We start from the raw sequence: 25,084 nt of genomic DNA, 5'->3' as shown, positions 1-25,084 counted from the left end.
AGCACCCTATTCACGTGGGATTACTTCTGTTATCGCTACAGGTCTCAAAAGTAAGAATAGGATCATCCTTGGGGAACTCTTTCCCATTTGTATAGAAAGTACTTTTGCGAAGGAAATAAGTCGAACGAGAGCAATTGTGAGGTATATGTAGTAGGTGTGCGTGGTTTTTATTTTTATTTCTTTTTCGAACAGTCTTTTTTATCAAATTGGAATCGTTTGTATACCCTATATTTTAAAGTTCGATACAGAAATCGTAGGCAAATTTTCAATGCTATTCTTTCCAATTTATCATTAACACTTTTTGCTAAATGTTTTGCTAGACTTGTCGCAATTTTAAAAAGTTAAAAAGGAAAATTACTTACCGTTTGAAAATGATACAAAATACACATCTATTGTCTGTCGAACAGAATCACACACCATACTGTTCAGGATAATTTATTTCTTTAATATTTCTAAGTATTTTACAATGTAAAATGTGGTTCTTGCACTCGATCCATACGTGTGTTTACATAAAATCTTGTTGACTAGTAATGAAACGGACAATTACTCTTCTCATGATTCACCGCTCGTCCTAATTACACATTGAATCAAGTTTAATGGTGCTAATATTTACATACGATATCGGTGCTAATTAGAATCGATATCTAAACGAAGGAAAATTACAATAAATGGATCGTTGATTTACGTTGAAATATTTTAACAAGTTTATAGTTAATTAATTTTTACGATATACAGGGTGTTTCATAACATATGAGTCTTATGTATCAGTAGCAGACGAGAGACAATGTTATGAAACACAATGTATTTGTACAGGTATGAACAGCTACAAATTTCTATATGTACATAAACATTTTACAACAGAAAGTAATTGTACAACAATTTACTCATGGAAAAACCGTGTTATACAATAGAGACATATAGTTCACGTTGCTTACTATAATTTAACATTTACAATCGTTTCATTGTATACGTACGTTGTTTAACATCAATTATTAATATTGATACATTTACAGTATGTTCATTATACATGTACATTTTTCTCACATTTATTACTATGCCCTAATTGGAGATACTATTAACACCTTGACTGATATGGGGGTCATCAGTGGCTAGGAAATTAATTTAAATTTTAAAAAAATGAAGAAATGAAAAATGGTAAAGAAAAGTTGTTATAAGTCTGATTACGAATAATTAAAATTAGGAAGATGTCGAAAGCTGTAAGGAAGATATTAAATTATTATGTACATAGCACTTTCCAGAAAGTCTTGTTGGGATCTTAAAAGCCTTTGTAACCTATCATCAAAATCTCAAATAATCCTATCAATACCTCAGCGTAATTCAGTGTTCGTGAGAATCTGCAAGATGGATTAACAAAGTCTTCAAGTTCTTAAGAACCCTTCATTCTCCTCTATCTTATTCACTGAATCTAATTTCTACGCGAACCTTGCTGAAACACGCGACTTTAGTGTGCAATTAACGGGTATATATTACTTTGATGTAGCAAATTTATCGTATAGTAGTTTTCATCCATCATCAGCCTTTAGATTGATATTTTATTCAAATTCAACAGTTAACAATTTTCAATCCAAATAAGCATCGTTCGAATGAGTAGTAGGAGCATTCCGTCAAATGCCTCAAACTTTGAACTTTATATAATTATTGTAAAAGTTTGTATTCCGCATGAAAAGAGCTTAAAATGTTAAATACAGTTCCCGTCTAAACTATTAAAATTTGAACTACAATAGCTTTCTGGGAAATACAATTTCAGTCCATTATACGAGCATCAGTACAAAGAGAGCTTAACAACTCGATGTGCTTGTTGGGTATGATGAGATTTGTTTTAGCTCTTACAGAATATGAACTTTTAATTGATCACTCCCGAGTGATTAGAATGCAATAAGCGCATAAACAGTTGAAAATCTCGAATTATCGTACCGAAAGGATTTAACAGCACGTTGATTGTTGACTTTTCAAAATTGATATTTCTGAACTTTAATTGCGTTTAATATCTAACAAAGAATCTCTGGTGATATCAAGATACACGGTGGATATCTTCGAATCGTAATATCCTGGATCGTTGCAGTAAATTAAAAAGTTTTTCCATCTTTCTTCAGTATCTTTTACCTCATAACTTTAACAATTTTGTCTGAACGAAGGAAAATGAATCGTCCTCATGAAAGCATTTCACAAAATGGTTATTAAACATCGATGGTGACGGTAATAAGAAAAGTTTTTCTAGGATTTTTCAAGATACTCGAAGCGTATATTTATTGTTCTGTATCGTTTCGACGAGCAAGAGGTAATTTGATACGTTTCAACAATTTGAGATGTTTCTTTTGACAACTCCGTAGCCAGTCTAACGGATAAACTTTTATTGGCAATTTCCACACGGATCAATACATTTTACAGTTTACAATTTGTCATTTTAACGAGTTCCGCGAGTTTTGCACGAAGCAAAGTATGCTAACAATATCCAGCACGATCTATTCTCTTTGATAAGAAAGATTATCGCGACCATAATTGATTTGCGATAAAGTTCGGATACTAATTTTATTCGTAACTGATAACGCCTGAATCGCTAATTTCATTGTCGAACATTAAACGAGAGTATCTGTAACATTCATTACAGACATAACGAAAAGCAATCAGTGTTGAGATTTAAAGGTAACAAGAGTCACGAAGGAAGGAAAATCTTTTTCGTTCGATTATTCGAAATCCTTTCCTTCGAGCAACGTCTAACTTTGATCCCAGCACGGATTTATATCGAAAGCTAAAGGATTATCCGGGATTCTCGTCCACGTTCGGCTAAATTGTCACGTACCTTGGAAACTTTCCCTGCTTTCTTGCGAACAAGACTTTCTGATTCCTTCTACGAAGCTTCATTCGAATCTCTTGAATTTCATCCTTTGAAGGGTAAACAAAAGAAACAGGAAACTAAGGTGATTTTTCTGCTTCGGTTGAGGATATAATAGTTGAAGTGAATTTCACTGAAAACTTTCCTGCCCAACTTATCGGAAAACAAAGTTTTATCTTAATTAAATGTTTAATTAATGTTGAATTTTTTCTTCATCTTTCAAAAAAAAAGAATAAATTTAATTAAATACTTGAATTTACTTGAAACTGAAAGATCGTGCAGCTAGCAAGGCTGAAAAACAATAAGAAATATTTGATTGAATTACTAGAATAATCGAACGGAGACTGAACTTGTTTGAAAATCGGAACAAATCACCGTAATGACATTTCTTTGTAGCAGATAACAAAGGATCAATCGCGTATTGATAAACGAGAATGGAAACCCGGCCTGGATCTATTGTTTATTGAGTTAACATTATCCAGTAAATTGTCAGGTATTAAATTCCGCGACTCCCAATTTTAACAAGCTTCCCCTATTTATCTGTGGTAAGGGAAGTTTTACAACTGTCTTACCTTTTGCGTTGAATCGTTTGACGCAGAAAATGATTGCTTTCCGTGAGAATGTTGTGAATTTTTTCTTGTTCTTAATGATAGTGCGTGAAAAGGGACAGAGACCTGTCAAGTTTTCCCCTCGAATATACTGTCAACAATAAATTAAGCTGTCCACATCGAAGATAAATCTTTACCTTTCTTGCATTGCTCCGTTTTTCTTATTTTTACTTTTTTCACATTTTATTCAAATTCAAAATTATATTCTTAGCAACGATCATCAATGACCCCTTTAGTAATCAATTATTATAAACACCATTTGAAATATTGAAAAAGAAAGTGGTCAGAGAAAATTAATAAATAAAATCAACTTAAGTAAATGTCTTTTATGTTTCTTGGAAATTGCTATATCCTCGTGATATCATTTAAAACTATTAGGAACAATATAAGGGAGCGTAAGTTTAAAGATTAAAAGCAACGTAATAAAATTCTTTACGTTCTTCGCGAAAGCATAGAAAGATAATGAAATAATTGAATGGTAAAGAATTGCAATGCATTGAAAAGATCAAAGAGCAAAGGAAATTAGAAAAACGTTTATACAACTTTATTTGCTCTCTGTGCATTTCAGTTCAAACGAAAGTTCAACTTCACTGGGGGAAAAAATTAGTTCACTTTGAAACGCACCCGACAAGTTTAATTAAAATAAAAAGATAAATACGTAAACTAGTGTTAAATACGAGATAAAATTTATATGTACAAAATATTATTTTTAAAGGAACTCTATAAAAAAGAAGAGGAAACACTATTTCACTATTTCTTAGCAAACGTTTCGATATACGAGGTAAAGCGTCTGCGGATCCCCCCGTGTCGTCAAATTGACGAGTAAATTCTTTACGGACACATTGACGTAATAGATTCGCTATTTTCATTATCCATCACTTCAAGTACCTAACACATGAGTATTTCTAATTAGATAAGTACAAGGGGTGATACATTCTTCTAAAATTTTAAGTAACGCTCACATGTTTGTGAGGTGACAGTCAACATCTTGAAGCTTTTTAGCCTACTATAAACAAAGTGCCATTAACAAGATTTTCCTCCATCGATCGCAATTAATATTACAGACGAGTCAATCGTCTACCCTTCGAAGTAATTTTCTCGTCGTCGGAACGTAGGTCGTATCTAAGACGAAGTTCGATTCGTATTGGATTACCTTCTTCGTCGCGAATCGCGGTTTCTTCGACGTGAAACGATCAAAGCGACGACAATTCCGTGGTTCTCGTTCGATTTTTACGAAACCGACGACACAACACCTATATGTATCGTTGAGGATTACAATGGTACCTGGTCATGCTCTTGAGCAGTTTGCGCAACAACTGCTGCAAGCAACGCCGGAAAGTGATCCCGCACATCGCGTACAACAGGAAATTGATGCTGAAGTTGGTGTAGTAGAGTAGCATAAAGAACTGCTGCAAACACCACAGCAAGTCGGGGGTGTTTTTGCGGGCCAATGTGAAGAAAAAGACGCACAGCCGAATCACGTAGCTGGAAAACAAAAAATTTCCTTCTTCACTGATCGATGGTCTTCGACCGAATGACTCGCGAATTTTCTACTTTGCGAATGGGTGTTGAGCTACTTCCGGTACTTGACAATTTATTTCATTGTACTACTTATTCAGAAACTGTTGAAATCGATCGTATAAATCCTCTATCCTTCATTTTCTGATATTTTTTACTGCAATTACCGAATATACATTCTCTTCGCGATCTTTGGAACTTTTAACAGCGCTACGTGTTTGACATAGTCAAATATCATAATATTTTTTACCAGCGTCTACATTTAATTACTTTTTCATTCTATTTACCATGATATCGTGCCGTGCTTCGTTCATAGTATATTCATCGTCCGCGCTTGTTTATCCTGAAAGTGATGTTTTCTAGAAAATTGTGTTCTCATTGCATTCACAAGTATTTTTATAACCACGTACGCCGCGCCGGTGCGTGTTCCATATTTTCAAATGCATACACAAGTTTAAATTGCTCGATGCAATATTATGTTGTTGAAGGACTCGATAAACTGAAAGTATCGAATATGATAGTTTTCTGATATTTCGTGAAAAAGAAATATTAGCTTTTCTGTGTCTTTGAAGTTGAAAAATTAATTATTTTCTCGACCTGATCCTGGAATCAAGTCTGCTACATTATTGTTTCGTACTACTTGCTCACCGATATTTCATCATTCTGCTCGTTTAGGAAGGATTAATTCCAATGACAATTGAGAATTGTCATTGTAATTGTCAACAGGAAATTGAGAATTTGCCTCTTACCTCGGTAGATTGAGTAGAATGAAAACGGTGCTGATCAAAAGTAGCATTTTCGTGATGCTCTGTTGATTTCTCGTCGATACGAGATTCCTCGACGAGGACCTGATGTCTGTAACACATTCGCAGAGCGCAAAGAAATTAGAGAACTACATACATATAGCGCAAGTTTCCTGAATAACGTTATCATCAAGAGTAATTTAACTTGACGAATCGCGTGCTTCTGTTTCAAAGTGGCTAGGAAACCGAATAGCAAATCTATTCAACGAACCTTATCGCAAGCACGACTTTAAAATTGGAAAGCAAGTATTGCAAGTAAGTCCGATTAACACAGGTGAATTAGTGGTTCGGTAGTAAACTCGTGCGAGCCGAATGTAATTAACCTTTGTTTGATCGTGAGTTGAATAAAAGCAAGCTTTTTATCTGTAATGGATCTGTAATTTTAATAGTTTTTCAACGCTTTCGGCGTTTAGGTTATTTTAAAGTAAATTTGTAAGTTTAAAAATTTACGTCAGTGCCTGTGAGCTCTTCAACGGGCGCTTGATTTGCCCATGACTGCTCTGAAAGACTTTCTGTCCTTTAAAATCCTTTAAATTTTGATATGCAAAAGTTAAAAAAATCAATAGACAGCCGAGTGCTTTTAATGCCCTCACCGATTCACTAGAATATTCTAACACATACTCGTATCGAAAGTCGTATCGAGGCACCGGGTCGATTGGAAAATTATAAAACGGGATTACACGTGGTTGAAATAGAAGGGAAAATTTACTTACGTATACAGCGAGCTGCTATTTCGGGTAGCTGGCAAGCGTTACGTGGTGTGGATGATGGTGCGGAGGTGGTTTGATGACGAGAATGATGGGAATGGTTGTTCTTCGACGAGTGAAAAGATTGTTGAGATGGTGGTCTTCTACCTCCAACCATTGGTCCCAGATTGATACCACCACCACCGTGGTTACTGCTGCTACCACTCTGAAAATTCACACAGTCGATTGTTATTTCAACTTGGGACAACTGGAACTAAGCTCGTCTAAAAGCCTGAACTAAGCTTTCAATTACTGTAGTTGAACAAATTTTCTTTCATATTATTTCTATTTTATTATGAAAAGTAATTGCGATACTTAAACGTGCGAAAATCACGTTATTTATGAAATAAACTGATACATTCTTTAGGCTCAAGGTGGCTTTATTGTGTTCTCGGTTATACGCGATAAACGCCCACGAGTAATAGTCTATCATCACCCCTGTTCTTCTGCAAAAAATTTTCCAGTCACGTTCAACCTCTCTTTGTATTCTCTTTGTATTCGCGTTACGTAGGATGCAATACCGTTTACGTCGCATTTTCCAACATAATCCTTAGTGATTGATGAGAATCGTATACCTCTTGATTCCAACTAACAATGTTATCGAGTTGCTCAAACAACCACAATTCCTATTCATTTTGCTTGCATTTAACACGTTCACTCCCGCACTGCAAATGAACGTGTGTATCAAAACCACGCTAGAAATCCAATTATTAATGATACGGATAATTCAGTTTTTAATACAAGATAAATGCGACGTTCCAAATCAATGGTCATTTTATCTGGAACAAAGTGAAACCCTTTTCCCATCTAACTGTTTTCTTTGAAAGAATACCAGGGACAAAGAAAACAAAATAAAGTGATACAAGATAACAAAGGTACGTATTTAAATGTAGAAAATGAAAAGACGTAGCAAAACAAGGCACTCGTAGGTATCGATGTTGATTACACTCGAACGAGTCCCAGTTGGAAAAATGATGTATAATTGTTTTTCTGGTGTATTCGGATCATTTAAACTCGTACAGTCTCGCCAGGTGTAGAAATTGCAGACGTAGTAGACGATTCAATTATGTGACATCAGTGGTGACACAAGATAACCCTGGTAGGTAACAATGAAGGTTCACGGGGCGCCAATAATTTTTCAACCACGATATCGGCTTCTCGATACGTCGTACTAGTGATTATCGGTATCGTTAGATAGGATATCATGTTATATTCCATACTTTGAGATAAACCCATTTAGTTTGATCGTCCTAAATGCTTTCTTCGTCGTTGACGTAACGAAGAAAATGGTTCACCGGGAAAGATGTACATACATACATACACGCGTTGTCTATTGTTGAATATTGCAAAGCTGTTCGAGCTTTGGTTAACTCTAATCGTAAAGTAGTAGAAGGTGGAAAAGGATGTTCCATTAGACAAGATTGAAACGAAGTTTAACTAATTGAGTCATCGGTAATCGAATACTGATTATAATTAACCACACATAGAACGTCTATCGTATATAATACTACTTCATTATGATCTGGTGGATGCAGAGAAGGTTGACGTTTATGAATAATTCAATACCAGGAGATGCGAAACGAACGAACGAAATTTGACAAGTTCTCAAACACTTTCGTGTCGATGATTCGGCAGATACGTGTATTATAGAACTTCCATTTTCCGGGTCATGGCCTCGACGAAGAAAAGCTCTTCATTTCAGCCTGTTAAAAATTTCGTGAGAAACGCACGTTAAGTATTAAATTTAATGAGCTTCGCGATACTGTTAACAGCTCTATTAAAAAATTCGTTCATCGTGATTTAATATATCGAAATTAAATTGGTAATTTTCCTTCTTTTTTTTTCATTTCACTCCCATTATAATCAATTCCACCATGAACCCCTTGTATATTATAGTAATTAGACATATTATTTATCTTACGGAATAATTTATATCTCGGAACCTCATTTTTTCTACACAAATCACGCTGACGTTATCCATGGAACATGAAAGCGTAACATCTGCCAGTCAAAAACGAAATCTCACTAAATGCTTTTATTGTGATTATCTCTGGCATGCTAAAAATATACTTTGATGTTTTTACGTTCAAGTTGCGGTACAAAACGGTTAGGAATATCTACGTTCTGTTAAATAAACTTCTTCCGTACAAGTGTTTAGAAACAAATGAAATATACGATGATTAAATGGTATGATTGATAACGTTCGAATGAAATCTACCAAAAAATGCTGACCAATTTTTCGTACACTTTCACCGTAACAAGAATAAATTACGCGTGTTTGTAGATGCTCTACAAATTTTCATCATCTTCTAGATCACTTCGAGAAAATAATAATTTAATTATGATAACTCTTGTTTGTTTCGGGTTGTGATATTTAAAAAAATTGCTAAAGTAAATAATTTTATTGTTACAAACTGCAACATTGCAAGTACATTTATTTTTTCATATTTTGTAATCTAATCATTTCTCATTGTTGTATCAATCCTCGGTATATTGAAAATTCTTTGGCTTCTTGGTCAGGTATCACTCATTTCACTAATTTTTCACTTTGCCATTTGCTTCTTGCAAACAGACTTTGTCCCTCGCCCGAAACTTTAACCAAAATCCATTTTCCGCCGTCAAAGCAATGTTGTGCTTGCTGAATTTCATTGGTACCTGGGTTTTTTCACACGGTTCCACATCGCAACGCCATAACAGATAAAACATCAAGATTTTCGATTCGAGAAGAGCGAATCTGTTTCCGATACAAATTCTTGGGCCGATACCAAATGGTATATTAACCGATGGCGAAGGAGCATCTTTGCCTAAAAATCGATCTGGATCGAATTTCGTTGGATTCTTCACGTACTTGGAATCGCGTTGAAGGGAGAACGGTAGGAACCACACGATGTCGCCTGGTTTTAGGGTAACAGGTTCTGCGCCAGAAGAGGCTGGTTCAAGTTGAAACTCTTTCACGCATACGCGATCCAAACTAATCGCTATGCCGTCCAACCTCAAAGTTTCGTTCATAACAGCGTCCATATATGGCATGTTCTTCAAAGCATCGTAGGTTGGATTTCCATTGGTTTTTCGAACTACCTCCTCGATCTCCTCCATCAATTTCGCTTTCACTTCCGGGTGCGTGGCGATTTCGTGTATCAGAAAAGAGAGGAACGTCGAAGACGTATCGTATCCAGCCAAGAAGAAAACGAACGCTTGATTCGTCATCTCTTCGATCGTTAAGCTTCGTTCTTTATCCTTGGTATCCATCATCAATTGGATCATGTCTGGACGGGTGATGCCCTGTTTTGATCAAGGTTAATGCTCAATGATTGAAATTACAATGATGGAGCTGAGATGGGAAAAAATAATTTCCGAATGATTTGTCTTCAGATCCTTCCCGTGATACCTATCAAATTCTAAATTCGTTTCAAACGAATTATACTCACCTGTTCCTCTCTCATTTTGACCGTCTGACGAACGACGTTGAAAAAATACCGATGAACCTTCTCGCTGAATACCCTAATACCAAATGTTCTGCATAGAGCAGGGCAGCACATAGCCAACATTAATTTCCACGACATACTTGATTGCGAGCTCATCGTATCTCTCGCCAATACATAGAACTCGTTGTTAGGATTTCTCATCGAATCGATTGAAATACCGAAGCTACAGGTGGCTATAACGTCGGTCGTGTATCGGCCAAAGATGTCCTTTATATCAAAAACCTTTCCGTGCTTCGATTGATTGGCAATAAAATCAGTGAAATCGTTCGCGCAATCGCGCATCAAATGATACATGATCTTCATTTTCATGGAGGTGAAAGAAGGGCTGAGCAATCTCCTCATCTCTCTCCACTCGTCACCCCGAAGAGCGGACAGGTTTCTTCCTATCAGAGGATCGAGATCCCCGACGTCGAAACCACGACGATCGGAAAAGTGATCAAAATTCTTCACAGTTATGGACGCGATTAAATCGGGATCGCGAATCACGATCACTGGACTCGTAAAGTTGAATAATCCAAAATATTTGACGTCGGAAAAACGGTGATACAATCGTTGAAAGTGTTCTGCCATGGTGGTACGACGTAACACAACAGACGCCATGTTACCAAAAATCGGCACAGGTGATTCGTATTTGATACCGCGTTGCTTAAAGTAATTCATCGGCTGCCATAGAAAATGATACAAAAGCAGGAAACCCATCGTCAGGAAGAGAGTTAACGTGAAAGGATCCATTGTTGATTGATTTAGAATTCAGAACTGAATTCAGACTGGAGATTGTTGAAATAGGGGTGTGCAGGTTGAAGAGACCCCTCCCCGTCACTGTGAATTGCTAATGCTGTTGGTACGAATCACTGTAACTGACTGTTCGATAACAACTGAGCAGCGTACAATTTAGCGTCATATATGTATAAAGACGTAAGAGAAAAGTGTCACGTGAGTGGTGATGTTAATACGTTTACACATATGTGCCACACTATGAGCTATCCAGTCTCATTTCTTTTCATCAGACATGCTACTATATACAGTACCTACAATGACAGACTACTTCCTAACTGATAAGAATATTTTTGAAGAAGAACACAAAACACTAATATGCATCACCTATTACATAAGACATCATAGATAAAAGAACGAAGAAAATCTCTTCAATTCTTTATTAGTCAACAATGATATTAAAACAAAGGATAAAAGAAGCAATAAATTCACTGTTGGAAAAAATGGAGATTCCAGACCAGAAGTAGTCTGTCATTGTTTAATATAAGATAAGATTGCATGATGTTGATGAAAATAGAAAGCTTGGAGTAATTCTGCCAACTACTGGTATTGCACAATACGATTATTGAAAAATCACAGAAATCTTTAATCAAAAGAAAATAAAGTTAATAATATTTTCAAAATTATCGTACCCACACTTGTCGATAATTTTTATTGCGATTCATTCAGTTAAATTTTTCCACGACGATCGCAAACCTACTTTATTTAATGAATGTAGTTAAATAAATAATAAAATTCAGAGTGGAATGGACGTATACGATACTGCTCGCTATAATTACGTATGATCATTTCATTTTTCAAATTAATTTTTCCATTCGCTAACTTATTAGAATTTTCTTTAATTTTTGATTAACAGTATCGAAAAGTAAGTCATAAGCTATGTTCGAAACTACGTATCTGAACTTCCTCGTCCTCGTCCTCGTCGTCATCATCAATAAAGAAGCCATTGATTCGTCGTTTGATTACTGAAACATGCTGCCTTTCAATCAGACTGTGTAATTGATCGTGTAACGTAGATGTAGGTAGATATATGTGTCTATCTAACATCGATCCACTCCGTATAGATGACGAAACGAAATGTGATTGTTTCACTACGTTGAACACCGCGTCTACACAGCTCGGTCCACTGCTATGAAGATTAACGCATTCGTAGCCACCTCGGTCATCGATTACAATTTAATCCTTTCGAATAATTGACAAATGAAAACAATAGGACAATTCTAAATACCGCTAAGGTTATATTTATAATATTAAATAGCAAACTAAAGGCGTACGATTAAAAAGAATTAATGTTTAACGTCTGTGATGATTCGTATTATGGTGTCGTAGTAGACTATTATATTTCCATTGCTATGGTCAACACATTAATGCGCACTCGAGTAGGAAGAAGCAGTAAATGTTACATAAGCTACAGATATTTATATAACGATCGAAAATAGATGATTCGTGGCTAGCAGGTCTATAAACGAGCAAGGATTAGTTAGAAGATAGATGTAATGCGAGGAACAGCTAAAAATTAGAAATTCTATTAAAGGAAGCTAGTCATTTCGGACCAAATATCTCTTCATTCTTCGCTCGTAAAAAAAAAAGGAAAATGACAAAAATATCCCGAAAATTGAAAGGTACAAGACCGAGTAGAAGGTCAGGCCACGTTATGCATGCGAAATAGTGGCTTCCATTAACTGTCGAATATTTCAGACAGAGGGGCGTCAGTTTTTTTACTCCCTCGTCTGATTCATCCCACGTCCGAAACTCGATATACATTGAACATCTCGAGTAAAAACACCTTGGGGTACTTATGCTTTTTTCCAAAAAAAAAAGAAAATAAAAAGAAGAAAAAATAATACAGGAAACAAGACACGAACTGAGCTTGTTTCCTGTAAATCAAGTCAGCTTGTAACGAACAAGGATCCTTTCTGTCCTGTTTAAAATTCAAACAGCAATCTCCAAGCATCCCGCGCGGTTGATACTCTGTAAATTAACTCTGTATGCACTCGGGTAACTTCCAAGTAATGTATTATTACATTTCTCTGGTAAATTCAAAGCCTTATTTCAGAAAATTGAACGAAGTTATTATTTCGAATACAATTAAGTTATAATAATTCAATGCAGCACTTACAGCTCTGACTATTTGTACCGAGTTTCATTCATTTATCAAAGTTATTAAAAGTGTTTGTATATCACAGAAGCACGTTCGTGTCATTGTCAGGAACACGATGAACAAAAGTCGTGTTATCATTCCTAGTTGTATTATCTTAACGACTCGTTCGAGACCATTTCCGCCCACTATTAACGAATAATTCTTTCCATTATATTTATCGAACTTCAAGCTTTCAATTGATATGGTGCAAATTTGTAACAAATTCATAGATTACAGAAATGATTACGTTCAATATCATGAAGGTCACCGCTGACATAAAAAAAAAAGAAATGGTTGAAATGGAATTTAAAATAACATTAATATTACACCAGTCACGCAAGGTAGCGTGTGAAAAGTTCAAGTTGCAAAGTGCAACGATGGTATCCTAAATAATCATAAATACAGCGTGCCGTACTACGTTTTTTTTTTTTTTTACTAGAACAATCAATGCGGTAATAACATTAACACGTTAGAATCGTTATCTTATGTTTAGAATTTGTATACCTTTGCATTGGCTGCACCATTGCGCGCCTGTTTATATCGTCAAATGGTGAACAAAATCGGCTCCGCGCTTAACGTGCTAACAATTATTCTGATTCATGAACATTGAAGATTAATGACCAGTAAAAAAAAAAAAGAAACTCACCGGAATTTGATTCAAATTGATATCGGATCGTTCCCTGCTGGGGCTGTCGGTGGAGCTGGCCGAAGTCTGTTTGAAGCGTCTGCTGAACCTCAACAAGTTCCTCATAATCATAGTGTTCATCACGATGATCAATACCAAGGGGACGATCAAACTCGCGATGCTGTCTATGATGCTGATGATCTTCATCGTCTCCAAGTACTCGACCTTCAAGTCGCAATACTCTTCTCCGTCTCTGCTCGACACAACACCAGCCGTGACGAACGAGTAAGAATGGCTGGTCAGAGCCAAGATGACTAGCACAAGGACAATAGTTTTAGCCCTGGCTATGGTGCATATATGCGGCCGGTGAAGAGGATATTGAACGGCTATAAATCGTTCGACGGTGAAGGCAACGATCAGCCAAACGCTCAAAGAGCTACAAACAGCGCTAACGTAGACCAAGGTCTCGCACCAGCCATCCTTGTTGAACACCTTCCATCCCAGAGTGTTGTTCAACCAAACTAGCAACAAAGTGACGAGGAAGCCAAAGTCTGCAGTGGCTAGGGCGGCCAAATAGTAGCTGGAGCTTCGTATTCTCAAGTGGGTGTTCAAAAACACCACGCATGAGAGCAGGTTACCCACCAGTCCCAACAGGATGATGGAAGGAATATAGTACTGGTGGAAAAAGTCGAGCAGGAAATAGAGAGGGTGGCAAGCGTCTATCGGCTTCTCCTCGAAGTCTATTCCAGCTTCGAAACTCCGGTTCCTGTAAGCGTAGTGGGTCAGGTTCACCCACATCGTCGGTGAGACGGAACGTCTGGCACGCGACGCCTCCATCGTTGCGGCCGCTTCGATGCATCTCGTGTTTGGGTTTAATGTAGACGTGGTGACGAACATTGTTGTCTTCCGTTTCTTCGTTTCACTGGGAAATCGGAGAAAAACTTTGAAAGTTTGTTGAAATTCGTTGAGCTCGAAGGAATTTTAATATAAATTTCCATAAATTCGCACCCAAAGACCAGGTTTTAATGAGAAATCAGCTTACCAATTAACTAAAATCTCAGAAACAACTTGTTCTGTTAATTAGTGTTTGCACTTTAAAGCGAGTCCAATTTGTAACTTTCAAACTTTCAATTTACTGCTCTCAAAAATGATTGTTTTGTAACAAGTGATATATAGTCGGCGTTTTATTCAGAAAAATATCTCTGTTTTGCGATCCTGTGCCTGACGTGATTACAGTAAAATCTAATTATCGGTTGCATCTGAAGGAGAAGCAAAAGCTTCTAGTTCCTGGAAAATTCATTCGAAAAGATCAATCGATATTTCACACTATCCTTCACACCTCGAATCCTTAGAATATTTTCATAATTTGAAAACGTGTTTCGTATCAATCACAGTAATGGTAAAAAAAATGATCCTTTACCTTGAAGTTCCCGTTTAAATATGTTTAACTTTTCTGTTTATCACACTTGTCTTCGCATTAATTTATAATTAAACACAAGAAAATTTGTTATATTTTAAATACACTCGAAACAGCACACGTTCCTTTCTGAACTCACTAAGTAATTATGGTTTGTTCTCGTGTCTGGAAGGGATCTAAGGGATCTTGAATCCGCTTCCAACGGTGCGAGAAACAACAAACAATCGGAAAATATCGATGCAGTGGTCGTCCGAGAGGAAGATAAACGAAACGGTACGCAAATAGTCGCTGTTAGGTATTCGTTGCTGGACCACTTCCTCTTTGCTCGGCCTTCGAAACACCTTCGACTTTGTTTCCGGTTCGATTACACACCTCGTATCGATCAGTTGCCTGCCTGGAAACTATCTTGATATCCAACGAACCTACGATAGCTTGTTTATTTGATTTCTCTTCGATCCGACCCGATACGCTCCGTGTTATTCATGCAAATTTCAAAACTATACCGAACTAATGGCCTCATTCTCTTCAATTTCTATTCAATCAACTCTGTTGTTCCTTTCTCGTACTCGAAAAAGATGTATCGCGAGCTTTTTCGACCGGAAAATGCTGCGGTTACAGGAGATTCTTCTTCCTTTCCTTTTTCTTTTTCTTTTTCTTTGCGTAGGCTCACTTTTTAAAGAGAGATAGGATTTATTTTTTTTAAATTTGCTGGATTTTCCTTCTGCGAACACGATAGTTTCAACTTTATCGTTTTGCGTTCGCGCAGCTAGCTAGATTAAATAATCAGAAACTTTTATTGTGGCGGTCGTGGAACACGGACGATTCATTCCTGGAACGTGCGCGAATATTAATTTGTCCTTTGCAAAAGTTTCGCGATTAACAAGAATTTTTCTCGTATTCTGTACGATTGTTCCTTAATTTTTTTACACCACGATACTTGAGAAAAATAGACGAATGAATTTTTTTAATATACCCAAGGTTTCTGAAATTTCGGCAAATATGAATGAAGAGAATTTGCATCCCTTCCAAAACTGTTCGATGATTAAAAACTGAATTTTCTTTTTTTTTCTTTGCTTTTTATTTTAGTCGCACATACATCGAGGATCCAAAGTATCCGATCCTCTGCAACCACTTTTAGCCCCAACTCTATATAATTCCATATTGTTGGCAATTATCGGACGAAAGTCGAACACTGATGATCGAGATACAACACCGCGTGTTTCGAATCAACAATCACGAATATTCATTCTCGTCCACGACCTTCACCATCCACTGTGTTCATTCTGCAAATTTACATCTCACGGAACCGGAAACAAGGTCGAGAACACGATACGTAATCCTCAGGAACGTCACAAGTTCAATGACTCTGTTGATTTCTTGATCTTCCTTGATCTTCACCACTATTACAAACTGGTATCCTTACATCAATTTTTTTTCTTTTCACTGCGATAAAGTAAATCGCTTGATACACCTACGCAAGGAACAAATTGTTTTTATTGCCAATTAATGGGAATCAATTTTTCGAGCAACGAATGTTTGTATTTGGATTGTTTGTTAATCATCCATGCAAAGAATATTTTTATTGCCAATTAGGAAAATTTAGTATCCAAAATGGCGACAGTTTCTATTTGAAAACCCACGCATGAAATAAACTTGACGAAAATTTGTTGTTTATTCCTGTTTTTATTTTTTTTAGTATTTTAAATAGCATGGAGAAAATTGTTTTTTTTTTGTGTTTTCACAAATAGAAGTTATTCAATTATTCTGTTATTTTCATTTTTCCTTTTTAAATTACTTCTCGATATTTGTACGGGAAATTTTCCCCTTTTTCATCGGGAACAACTTTCTTTTTTCTATTCCCAATAGGCGATGAAAATTTCCATTTGGAACGATCGTCGAAATCTAGCCGAGGAGTGAACGAATTTTGTTTTTTTATTCACGAACAAAACGATAAGAAAATTTGGGGAAAATCGTGATTGAACAACCGTCGAGAGCAAAATCGGAGCGTCGCGCGGCGAGAAACGACGTCGGATAAACTGGAAACGCGATCCACCGTTTCGACGCATTTGCCGCTCCTCGACTTCCCTTCGCATGCGCTTTCGAAGCTCCCTCGGCGCCGATGTCCACTTTCATTCATTTCCTACCATTCCTCTTTCAAAATGAATTCAACCCCGTAGTAGCATTGGAAACAGTACTAACAACCCTTGTCAATGTTGCCTTTTTATTTCAACAAATTAACAACATAATTACACGTCCTGATGATGTCCTGAGTTATGGTCATTTTGAACTGTAATTTCAAATTGATTTGGGAACCGTACAATCAGCACGGAAAAGTAGAAATTTCACAATTCTCAATCAGGATGCATTCTGCACAGTAAATTAAGAGACCTTTTTTAAAGACCTTGCTTGAATACCATTTCTATTACCCCTTATCAAGTTCGTGGAAAATGATAGCATGTGTCGTTTCAGAGTAATTTATTCAAATTAAAATTAATAAAGGGAACATTTGATTGTTCATCTGATAAAATTGTATCAGTTATTCTTCATAACATACCTACTATAGAAAAAAAAAAAAAAAAGATGTTCTTACTCGGTACTTACCGTGTACTTTATAGCAGATATTTTACTCGAATAAAAATTATCATTTAATCCTACAAATTGAAACGTTTCATCAAACAGAACTTTCATATTTCTATGAGTTAGCATTTTTTCATCAGCTAAAAGAAACGAGTGACTCGCAAGTCTCGAGACGATACTGTCCATGAATATAAAGCGCCGGAATAAATATAAAAACAATTTCAGCAAGGAAATTTGAATTCGTTTTCTTCCCTTGTATACCGTTGTCGCGCGGTAGTTCAAATACACGGGAAACCAACTCGATATGTTGATATTAAAAACAAACACTTGCGTTGCATGCAACGGATTAAAAAAAATGTAAATATTATTTTCAAAGTGAACGAATTGAAAAAAGAAAAAAAAATGAATTTTGATCGAATGTGCCAGCGTTGATAATTATCAATGGATCATGTCCCCGTGCGATCAGCCATTGTTAACAAACGCTGTTTGCATTTTAGAAACATGTTTCAGAAATTTTAATCCAATCAATTATCGAATTTGTCGAATTATCACATAGTAAAATATTTTAATTTCATTTCAAGAAAATCTTTCCATTACTCAGGAGGACCAAAGGAGGGTGCATCTTTGGGAGCATTTTTTTTTTTTTATTTCCAACCAATTGATTTCAAAGAATCTTTTTCCACACAGTGTTACGAAGTACTGCAACAGGCATGCACTAAATTAAAGGGTCAGCCACAACCCAGTGGTAAACCATTTACACGGGTGCTCACACACGTTTTAAATCCAAAATCGATTACGATGGGTCAACTGTACGGTGAATACGATCTGAACACACGCGAATGGTAAGTGAAAACACGAAAATTTACTTTACTTTGAAAATCTTCGATATAATATCCGCGAGTTTTTCAAAACTCGCAATCTCATCTCGTATTGTTGTTTTCTCAGCTGTTTCCGGTCCCGTTGTCTAGTTGTATTCTTAACGAAATACCTTCATAAAATTCTTATGTTTCTCAAAAATACTATGGCTATTTTTATTTTGGTAACAACTTTGCACTGAATTACAATAAAACGAAATTGACCCGCATCAGCGGGTTAATTGTGAAACGAGAAATTTTAATTATCTTTTATTTTAATTACTGTATAAAACTCTGCTTCAAAAGTGGTCCAATCAGGAGCCAAAACTTGATTACATTTAAAGAAATTGACGGAATTAATTTCCTTGAAAAGACCATTTCCTTTCTAATTTCATTTCACCAAGATTAGCAGAAGAAAAAAGTTTTTAAATCAGGATAAATTTTCTCACGGTAATGATTCTAAATGATATTGTTTCTAAATAAATAATTTCTCTCTGGTGATTAATGATTTAAATGGATCTTGTGAACAGCTTGAACGTTTCTTTTCTTAGGACCGATGGTATATTCTCAACATTGCTCCGTGCTGGAATAGCAACAGACGATGATAATAAACGTTGGTATATATTCGATGGACCGGTCGATGCTTTATGGATCGAGAATATGAATACGGTATTAGACGATAATAAAAAATTATGTCTGTCATCCGGTGAAATAATGAAAATCCTGCCCACAATGACGATGATGTTCGAAGTGGCTGATTTAAGAGTGGCTTCGCCAGCTACTGTTTCCAGGTAAATTATCTTTTCTATTACCGAAATATAATTATTCGGTATCACATTTTAATGAAGCCTTAGAATCCCTTGGCATGACTGGAACGACAGGAAGGCTGTTATTCGAATTGCTACGAAATTCGAACATCGTATAATCGATTCGCGTCAGAACATTAATCACAGTATGTACACGCTATAAATAAAAAAGTAAAAGGAAACAGTAATATAGCAAAAGAATACGACCCAAGAAACACGTCAAACATAATAAATGACTACGATGATACGGAATGAATTTTTTATACCGTAAAAAAGAGATATAAATCGTGGTAGATTTCAGATGCATTCACTTACCGACCGAAGACTGAAAAATTATCAAATAATTTAAATTCTAACATTATTAAAAATTATGTAGAAATTTTTTTGCCCGAGGTGCGGCATGGTGTACTTAGAACCGGAAGGGCTTGGTCTCGAACCCCTTGTCAATTGTTGGCTAAAATCTTTACCCAAGGTAACTGCTTAAATAAATTTCAAATGTTATTAATATTAGTAAAAAAAAAAAAAAAAGATCCTTGATTTACAATTTTAGAATATGACCGATCACGTTGATGGTATAGCCGAGTTAACAGGACATTATTTATTGCCTGGTTTGCAAGTTTTACGCAGCAGTTTACACGAAATAGTAAGCACCGTCGATTCCGGAATGGTACAATCTTACATAAATCTAATGAACTTCCGTATTGGACCCATGGCTGGTCGAGATGGAAGACCTCCACCTGCTGCACCCTTTCAACAATTAATCCGTAAGAATTTCAATCAAACGTGTCGTTATATTTTACAATACTTTTATGTACGTAATAAAAGGCAAAGGTTCGCGTTCCGTTCGTCGCAATAAAACGAAGCGGTCTCGTTATTTGCATAAAATGAAAAGGGAACGTGTAGCAGTGTTCCATAATTCATGACCTACTCGAGAAAGGGGTTGATTCCTTATCTAAAACAGACGATAAAGACTATCATTAATAACATCATTATTAACAATTGTCAATCGTTAATTCTTTTCAGCTACTTTGCTGTCACCTTGGGCTGCTTTCGCTGCAGTATGGAGTCTCGGAGCGAGCAGTGATTACAATAGCCGTTGTATATTTAGCGAATGGATCAGACAGGTGCAAAAAGACAAACAACACTCCTTACCGTTTCCTAAAGATGGTTTGGTGTTTGATTACAGGTGATCGATTTTATTCAACTTCTTTTCTTTGATGGAAATATAAAAATTGTGTTCGCTTTAATGCAGATTGCACGACGGTGGTTTCACTGATCCGATCGAAAGCCACGAGCCAGTAGCACCGAAATGGTACAAATGGTTGGACGACATCCCGTCGATCACGATTACACCGGAAATGAAATTTGCTGGTAAATTTGGAATACCAAAATCTGTGGAGGCTTAAATTTACATATCAGATATATGATATCAGATGTGATCGATCAAATATGAACGAGAGTCTCTCTATTCGCAAACATTCCATTTCTACCAATATGTTTGCAAAATGAATTGAAATTGTCGAATCTTCTTTTTTAAACATTGGTCAATTATTATAGATATCGAAGTACCAACAATGGACAGTGTCAGAAGCGCAACATTGGTCGGTTATTTATTGATCAATAACTCAAACGCACTATGCATCGGTCCAACCGGAAGTGGGAAGACCCTCGCTATAAGCACCAAATTGTCCAGAAATATGCCGAAGAAATTTATTTGTGATTTCATTACTTTCTCAGCTAGGACCACTGCCAACCAAACTCAAGTACCTATATCACTAAATTGAAAATATTTTTACCGTGCTTTAATGCTTTCTTTCTAACTGATACATAATAAAAATAAAAGGACTTGATCGACGAGAAGCTAACGAAAAGACGCAAAGACGTGTACGGACCGCCATTGTTGAGGAAGCAAGTCTTTTTCATCGACGATTTGAACATGCCTGCTCTTGACACATATGGTGCTCAGCCGCCTATTGAACTGATTCGTCAGTTTATGGATTTTGAAGGTGGCTCATTATCAGATTTATTCGACTAACGATCGTTAATTAATTATTCATTAACCTGGTAAGTAGGGCATATTTGACCCATTGTTCGGTAACTGTGTACAGGAAGATAGAATAAAGGGATTAATTATGCCTGAAGAGGAATCGTATAACGAGTCGCGTAGCGAATAAATCGATAGTGGTTAATTTTAATCTTTATTAATATAATAATTAACATTGGAATAACGTTTAGTTAAATTGAAAAAGCTTGATGGATGAATATGATGGATGTTTCAGAATAGCAAATAAATATTTCAGGTTGGTACGATCGGAAGGAGATCGGATCATTCAGACGGATTGAAGATGTAAATTTCGTTGGAGCGATGGGACCACCCGGTGGCGGAAGAAATCCAGTAACAGCCAGACTGCTGCGACATTTTCATTTCATTGCATTCCCGGAAATGGAAGACGACGCCAAGGTAATTCTTGAAACGTATTCATTGATCGGCCGGCTACTACTACATCGGGGGGTATCTATAAGTCGTTAGTTACAATTAGGAGGCAGGAAACAATTAAGGTTGGAAACAGAGGGACGGAATAATTTATCTTCGTCTCATTCGACTCGTGTCAAAACTTCACTCTTAATAACTATAATATGTCGGATCGTCGGAAATATTCATTCTGTTTAATTTAATTTTTCCTTTTTCGTCTTTAACGAAAATTATTTGGGTAAATGTGCTTAACGCTATTAATATACATTCCATTAAATTCTCATTGATTAATATTTATAATTGCAAGCGATTTTGTTTCGAAACTATTATAGAACCCGCGCCAGCTTTAATATTTGAAATACAATTGAAACTGTGAAACTCGATTCGTTTTCCCGTTTGTGTCGGGTTTCAACATATTGCCAGTTTGAAAGAAATATAAAAAAGAAAAGGAAGAAAAAAGCAATCAGGTATTAAATTATAAAATGACAGTGGTTATTCATTTCACTTACGAATGATGGGTATTTTACCAAAGATAATTATATCACGTGTGCTAGTGAACGTGTTAAAGATAATGTTTGGGGTAAATTCCAACGGGTCGCGTATTTTCCTACACGTTGATCCAGTTTTATTCCATCGAATCGTCGATCCACGCCCACGTGAAATAATTGGATCTCATGAAAAAGACGAACTATCGTCGCTCAGTTAGCCACTGTTTGTCCTCCACCCTGATGTCCGCTGCAATTAACCCTCGTAAATCGTACTCATTCGATCCATAATTTATCTTAATCACCTGTTTGACCAATAATGAGCGACCATAACTATACGGTGTACACCCTCTGACCACAGGGAATCTTTTTTCACTCCTCTTCCCTTCCCATTCTTATGTGTTTAAAACAGATCGGGCAAGGTCAATCCGAGGGCGGTTTCAATTTAAGCTCGAACATTCGACGAGGGTCAATCAAATATAAAACGATAATGTTTGAGAAAAATCTTCTTTCGATCGTTACACGTTTGCAATTTAATTTCAAATTATTTAGGTAATCGCCTGGTTTCAAATAGAGACATTCTAATTATTCAGAAGTTCAATTATAGTTAACTTAGGTATGCATAAAAGAGAATCAAACAAGATAACAATAGACATATATTCCACAGTGGGAAATCAGTTTGAATCTAGTCTGGTTGATAATTCAAAACTCTGGAGACAGTTTTCATGCATCCTTTACTTCGCAGCTGACTCCGGATTACATTTTTCCCAAAGGCATACCTACCTCGTTACTCTGACACACGCGCGTTTCTCGTACATCTATAATAAAGTTTATATCTATTCTTATACGATTAAAAGATTGGAAAACAATTGTACCCTAAAATACTTATTTTAAATTCGGAATTATAGTGTTAACACGTTCATTTATAGAGACACATCTTTGGTACAATTTTGAATTCCTGGTTATCTAAAACGCTTTTCGCAAACATGCTCGATATTTTTCTTGGAACGACGTTGAATTTGTACACCACGATTTGCAAGGAATTATTACCAACTCCGCACAAGTCCCATTACACTTTCAATTTACGTGATCTCAGCAAGGTGTTCCAAGGGATGCTGATGATGAATCCGCAAAAAATCGAGGTTCGTACAAATAAATATTTAATGAAACGAGTAATAACGAAGATCGTGGGATTTTCGTTCTCAGATGCGTGAGAACCTGTTACGACTTTGGTATCACGAAAATGTAAGAGTCTTCAGCGATCGGTTGATCAACGATACTGATCGAACCTGGTTCGATGATCTTTTAAGAGAAACGATGAGAAAGAAATTCGAAATCGATCCTCAAATGGTCGTTGGTGAAACAATGTTATTTTACAGTGATTTTTGTGCGGCAAACAAAGAATACGAGCAAATAACCGATATGAAAAAGGTAAAAAGTTTTCTCCGTTTGAAAAAAATATTCAATCTCAAACTTTTATAAAAATAACAATTTATTTAGATGGATCATATGTTGAACGAGTTTTTGGAGGATTACAATGCTACAACAACATCCCCTATGAAATTAGTTCTTTTTCAAGATGCGATTGATCACATATGTAGGATCAATCGAATATTGCGACAACCTAGGGGGAATGCTCTTCTTTTAGGAATGGGAGGATCAGGTGATGTAGAAATATTCATGTACACGCAACATTAAATATCTCTGTAGATGTAAAGATTAATTTCTAAAGCTTTATCTTTTAGGGAGACAGAGTTTAACACGTCTAGCCTCGCACATACAAGATTACAATTGTTTTCAAATCGAGCTCAGCGGCGCTTATACCACCCATGATTGGCGCGATGACATCAAACATTCGATGATGAAGGCTGGGGTGCAGGCTCAACTTATGGTGTTTTTATTTTCAGACACACAGGTACTACATTTTACATTCTTTGTAAAATTAAAAGGAACAAAGTACGTAATGTTGATAATCTTACACCTTCTGCTTCCCTCTTACAATGTTTTATGTTTAATACACCCACGCAAGGGTGAAATTTCCACCCTCGCTATTTCCACCCTCTTCTTACAACAGCCGCGTGAAATTGTGTAATGGATGGATTCCTTCATCTTTTAAACGACGGGATTAAAAACAAAATTAAATCAGATTTACCTAATAAAGTTAAACTCGGTTAAAAATGTTATAATTAATCTTTGCCGGTGGGTGTCCGGAAATTCATTTCCCATTTATTCAGTACTTGTACGTTTTCGAGATGAAAATTGACAAACTACATTTTAAATATTACAACTTCGACCAGTATGCGGTTACCTGCTCAGAAATGAATCTTTTACAATCGCAGCTTTACGTGACGTTATTTTTATATCTCTAATGACAGATCAAAGATGACTCTATGCTGGAGGATTTAAACAGCGTTCTGAATAACGGTGATGTGCCAAACATATATCAAATGGACGAGATGGAAAGGATATACCACTCGATGCGTGGCCAGGTACAGGAAGCTGGTCTACAGATCAATAGAAGCAATCTTTTCTCTGCCTATGTGAAGACGGTTCGCAACAACCTGCATGTTGTCATTACGATGAGGTATTTTCGTTTCTATCCTTGAATCGTATCCGTTGATTCGTACGTAATGAAAGCTTTACAACGAACAATCACGACTAACGATGCACCTATCATGCCAACATCATCTGTGTAATATATTGTCCAACAGGCAATCCCAAAAATTAATGATTTGATCAAATACATCGATATTAATTGCGTTAAATTTCAAACTAGGTAGTTGCGTTTCTTTTTTTTTTTTCATTTTCAAATAAAATTTGAAGATTTTGATATAACAAGTTGAAAATATATTTAAAGATAATTAATTGTTAATAATTACACCTAAATAATTGCGTAATAATTGCTCGATTTATTTTAAT

The 25,084-nt window shown here is 36.1% G+C and overlaps 3 protein-coding genes across 6 annotated transcripts in view; 1 reads left to right on the top strand and 2 right to left on the bottom strand.

Annotated features, from left to right (window-relative positions):
* LOC117611781 (dynein axonemal heavy chain 1) overlaps nt 1-25,084 on the top strand; it is a 50,723-nt gene that overhangs the window by 11,587 nt on the left and 14,052 nt on the right. For all 3 annotated transcript variants that reach the window (XR_004583235.2, XR_004583236.2, XM_034340054.2), the window contains 14 exons: nt 18,235-18,389; nt 18,953-19,192; nt 19,601-19,679; nt 19,758-19,971; nt 20,231-20,393; nt 20,460-20,578; nt 20,765-20,970; nt 21,051-21,213; nt 21,508-21,668; nt 23,095-23,307; nt 23,372-23,596; nt 23,666-23,828; nt 23,911-24,080; nt 24,541-24,749. Coding sequence is in view for 1 of the 3 variants with exons in the window: in XM_034340054.2 (XP_034195945.2) it covers nt 18,235-18,389; nt 18,953-19,192; nt 19,601-19,679; nt 19,758-19,971; nt 20,231-20,393; nt 20,460-20,578; nt 20,765-20,970; nt 21,051-21,213; nt 21,508-21,668; nt 23,095-23,307; nt 23,372-23,596; nt 23,666-23,828; nt 23,911-24,080; nt 24,541-24,749 (2,480 nt within the window). In the remaining 2 variants the exon portion in view is untranslated. The remainder of the gene's footprint in view (nt 1-18,234; nt 18,390-18,952; nt 19,193-19,600; nt 19,680-19,757; nt 19,972-20,230; nt 20,394-20,459; nt 20,579-20,764; nt 20,971-21,050; nt 21,214-21,507; nt 21,669-23,094; nt 23,308-23,371; nt 23,597-23,665; nt 23,829-23,910; nt 24,081-24,540; nt 24,750-25,084) is intronic.
* On the bottom strand, nt 403-17,290 carry LOC117611787 (uncharacterized). 2 transcript variants are annotated; one of them, XM_034340073.2, is made up of 5 exons: nt 14,596-17,290; nt 13,575-14,475; nt 6,497-6,695; nt 5,730-5,835; nt 403-4,947 (listed from the first exon to the last, which is right to left on the bottom strand). In XM_034340073.2, the coding sequence occupies exons 2-5, from the start codon at nt 14,448-14,450 to the stop codon at nt 4,716-4,718; spliced, it is 1,413 nt and encodes a 470-aa protein (XP_034195964.2). In that variant the 5' UTR covers nt 14,451-14,475; nt 14,596-17,290; the 3' UTR covers nt 403-4,715. The 2 variants fall into 2 exon arrangements, with proteins under 2 accessions (XP_034195964.2, XP_034195965.2); XM_034340074.2 differs by having other exon boundaries at nt 13,575-14,840; nt 14,974-17,290.
* Nucleotides 6,672-11,002, bottom strand: LOC117611784 (cytochrome P450 9e2-like). The gene is made up of 2 exons (XM_034340067.2): nt 9,958-11,002; nt 6,672-9,811 (listed from the first exon to the last, which is right to left on the bottom strand). The coding sequence occupies exons 1-2, from the start codon at nt 10,744-10,746 to the stop codon at nt 9,065-9,067; spliced, it is 1,536 nt and encodes a 511-aa protein (XP_034195958.2). The 5' UTR covers nt 10,747-11,002; the 3' UTR covers nt 6,672-9,064.

This window comes from Osmia lignaria, chromosome 10, assembly GCF_051020975.1.
Source record: "Osmia lignaria lignaria isolate PbOS001 chromosome 10, iyOsmLign1, whole genome shotgun sequence".
Classification (NCBI taxonomy): domain Eukaryota; kingdom Metazoa; phylum Arthropoda; class Insecta; order Hymenoptera; family Megachilidae; genus Osmia; species Osmia lignaria.
Note: the sequence above shows the minus strand (reverse complement) of the source record. Positions and strands in the feature narration are given on the sequence as shown.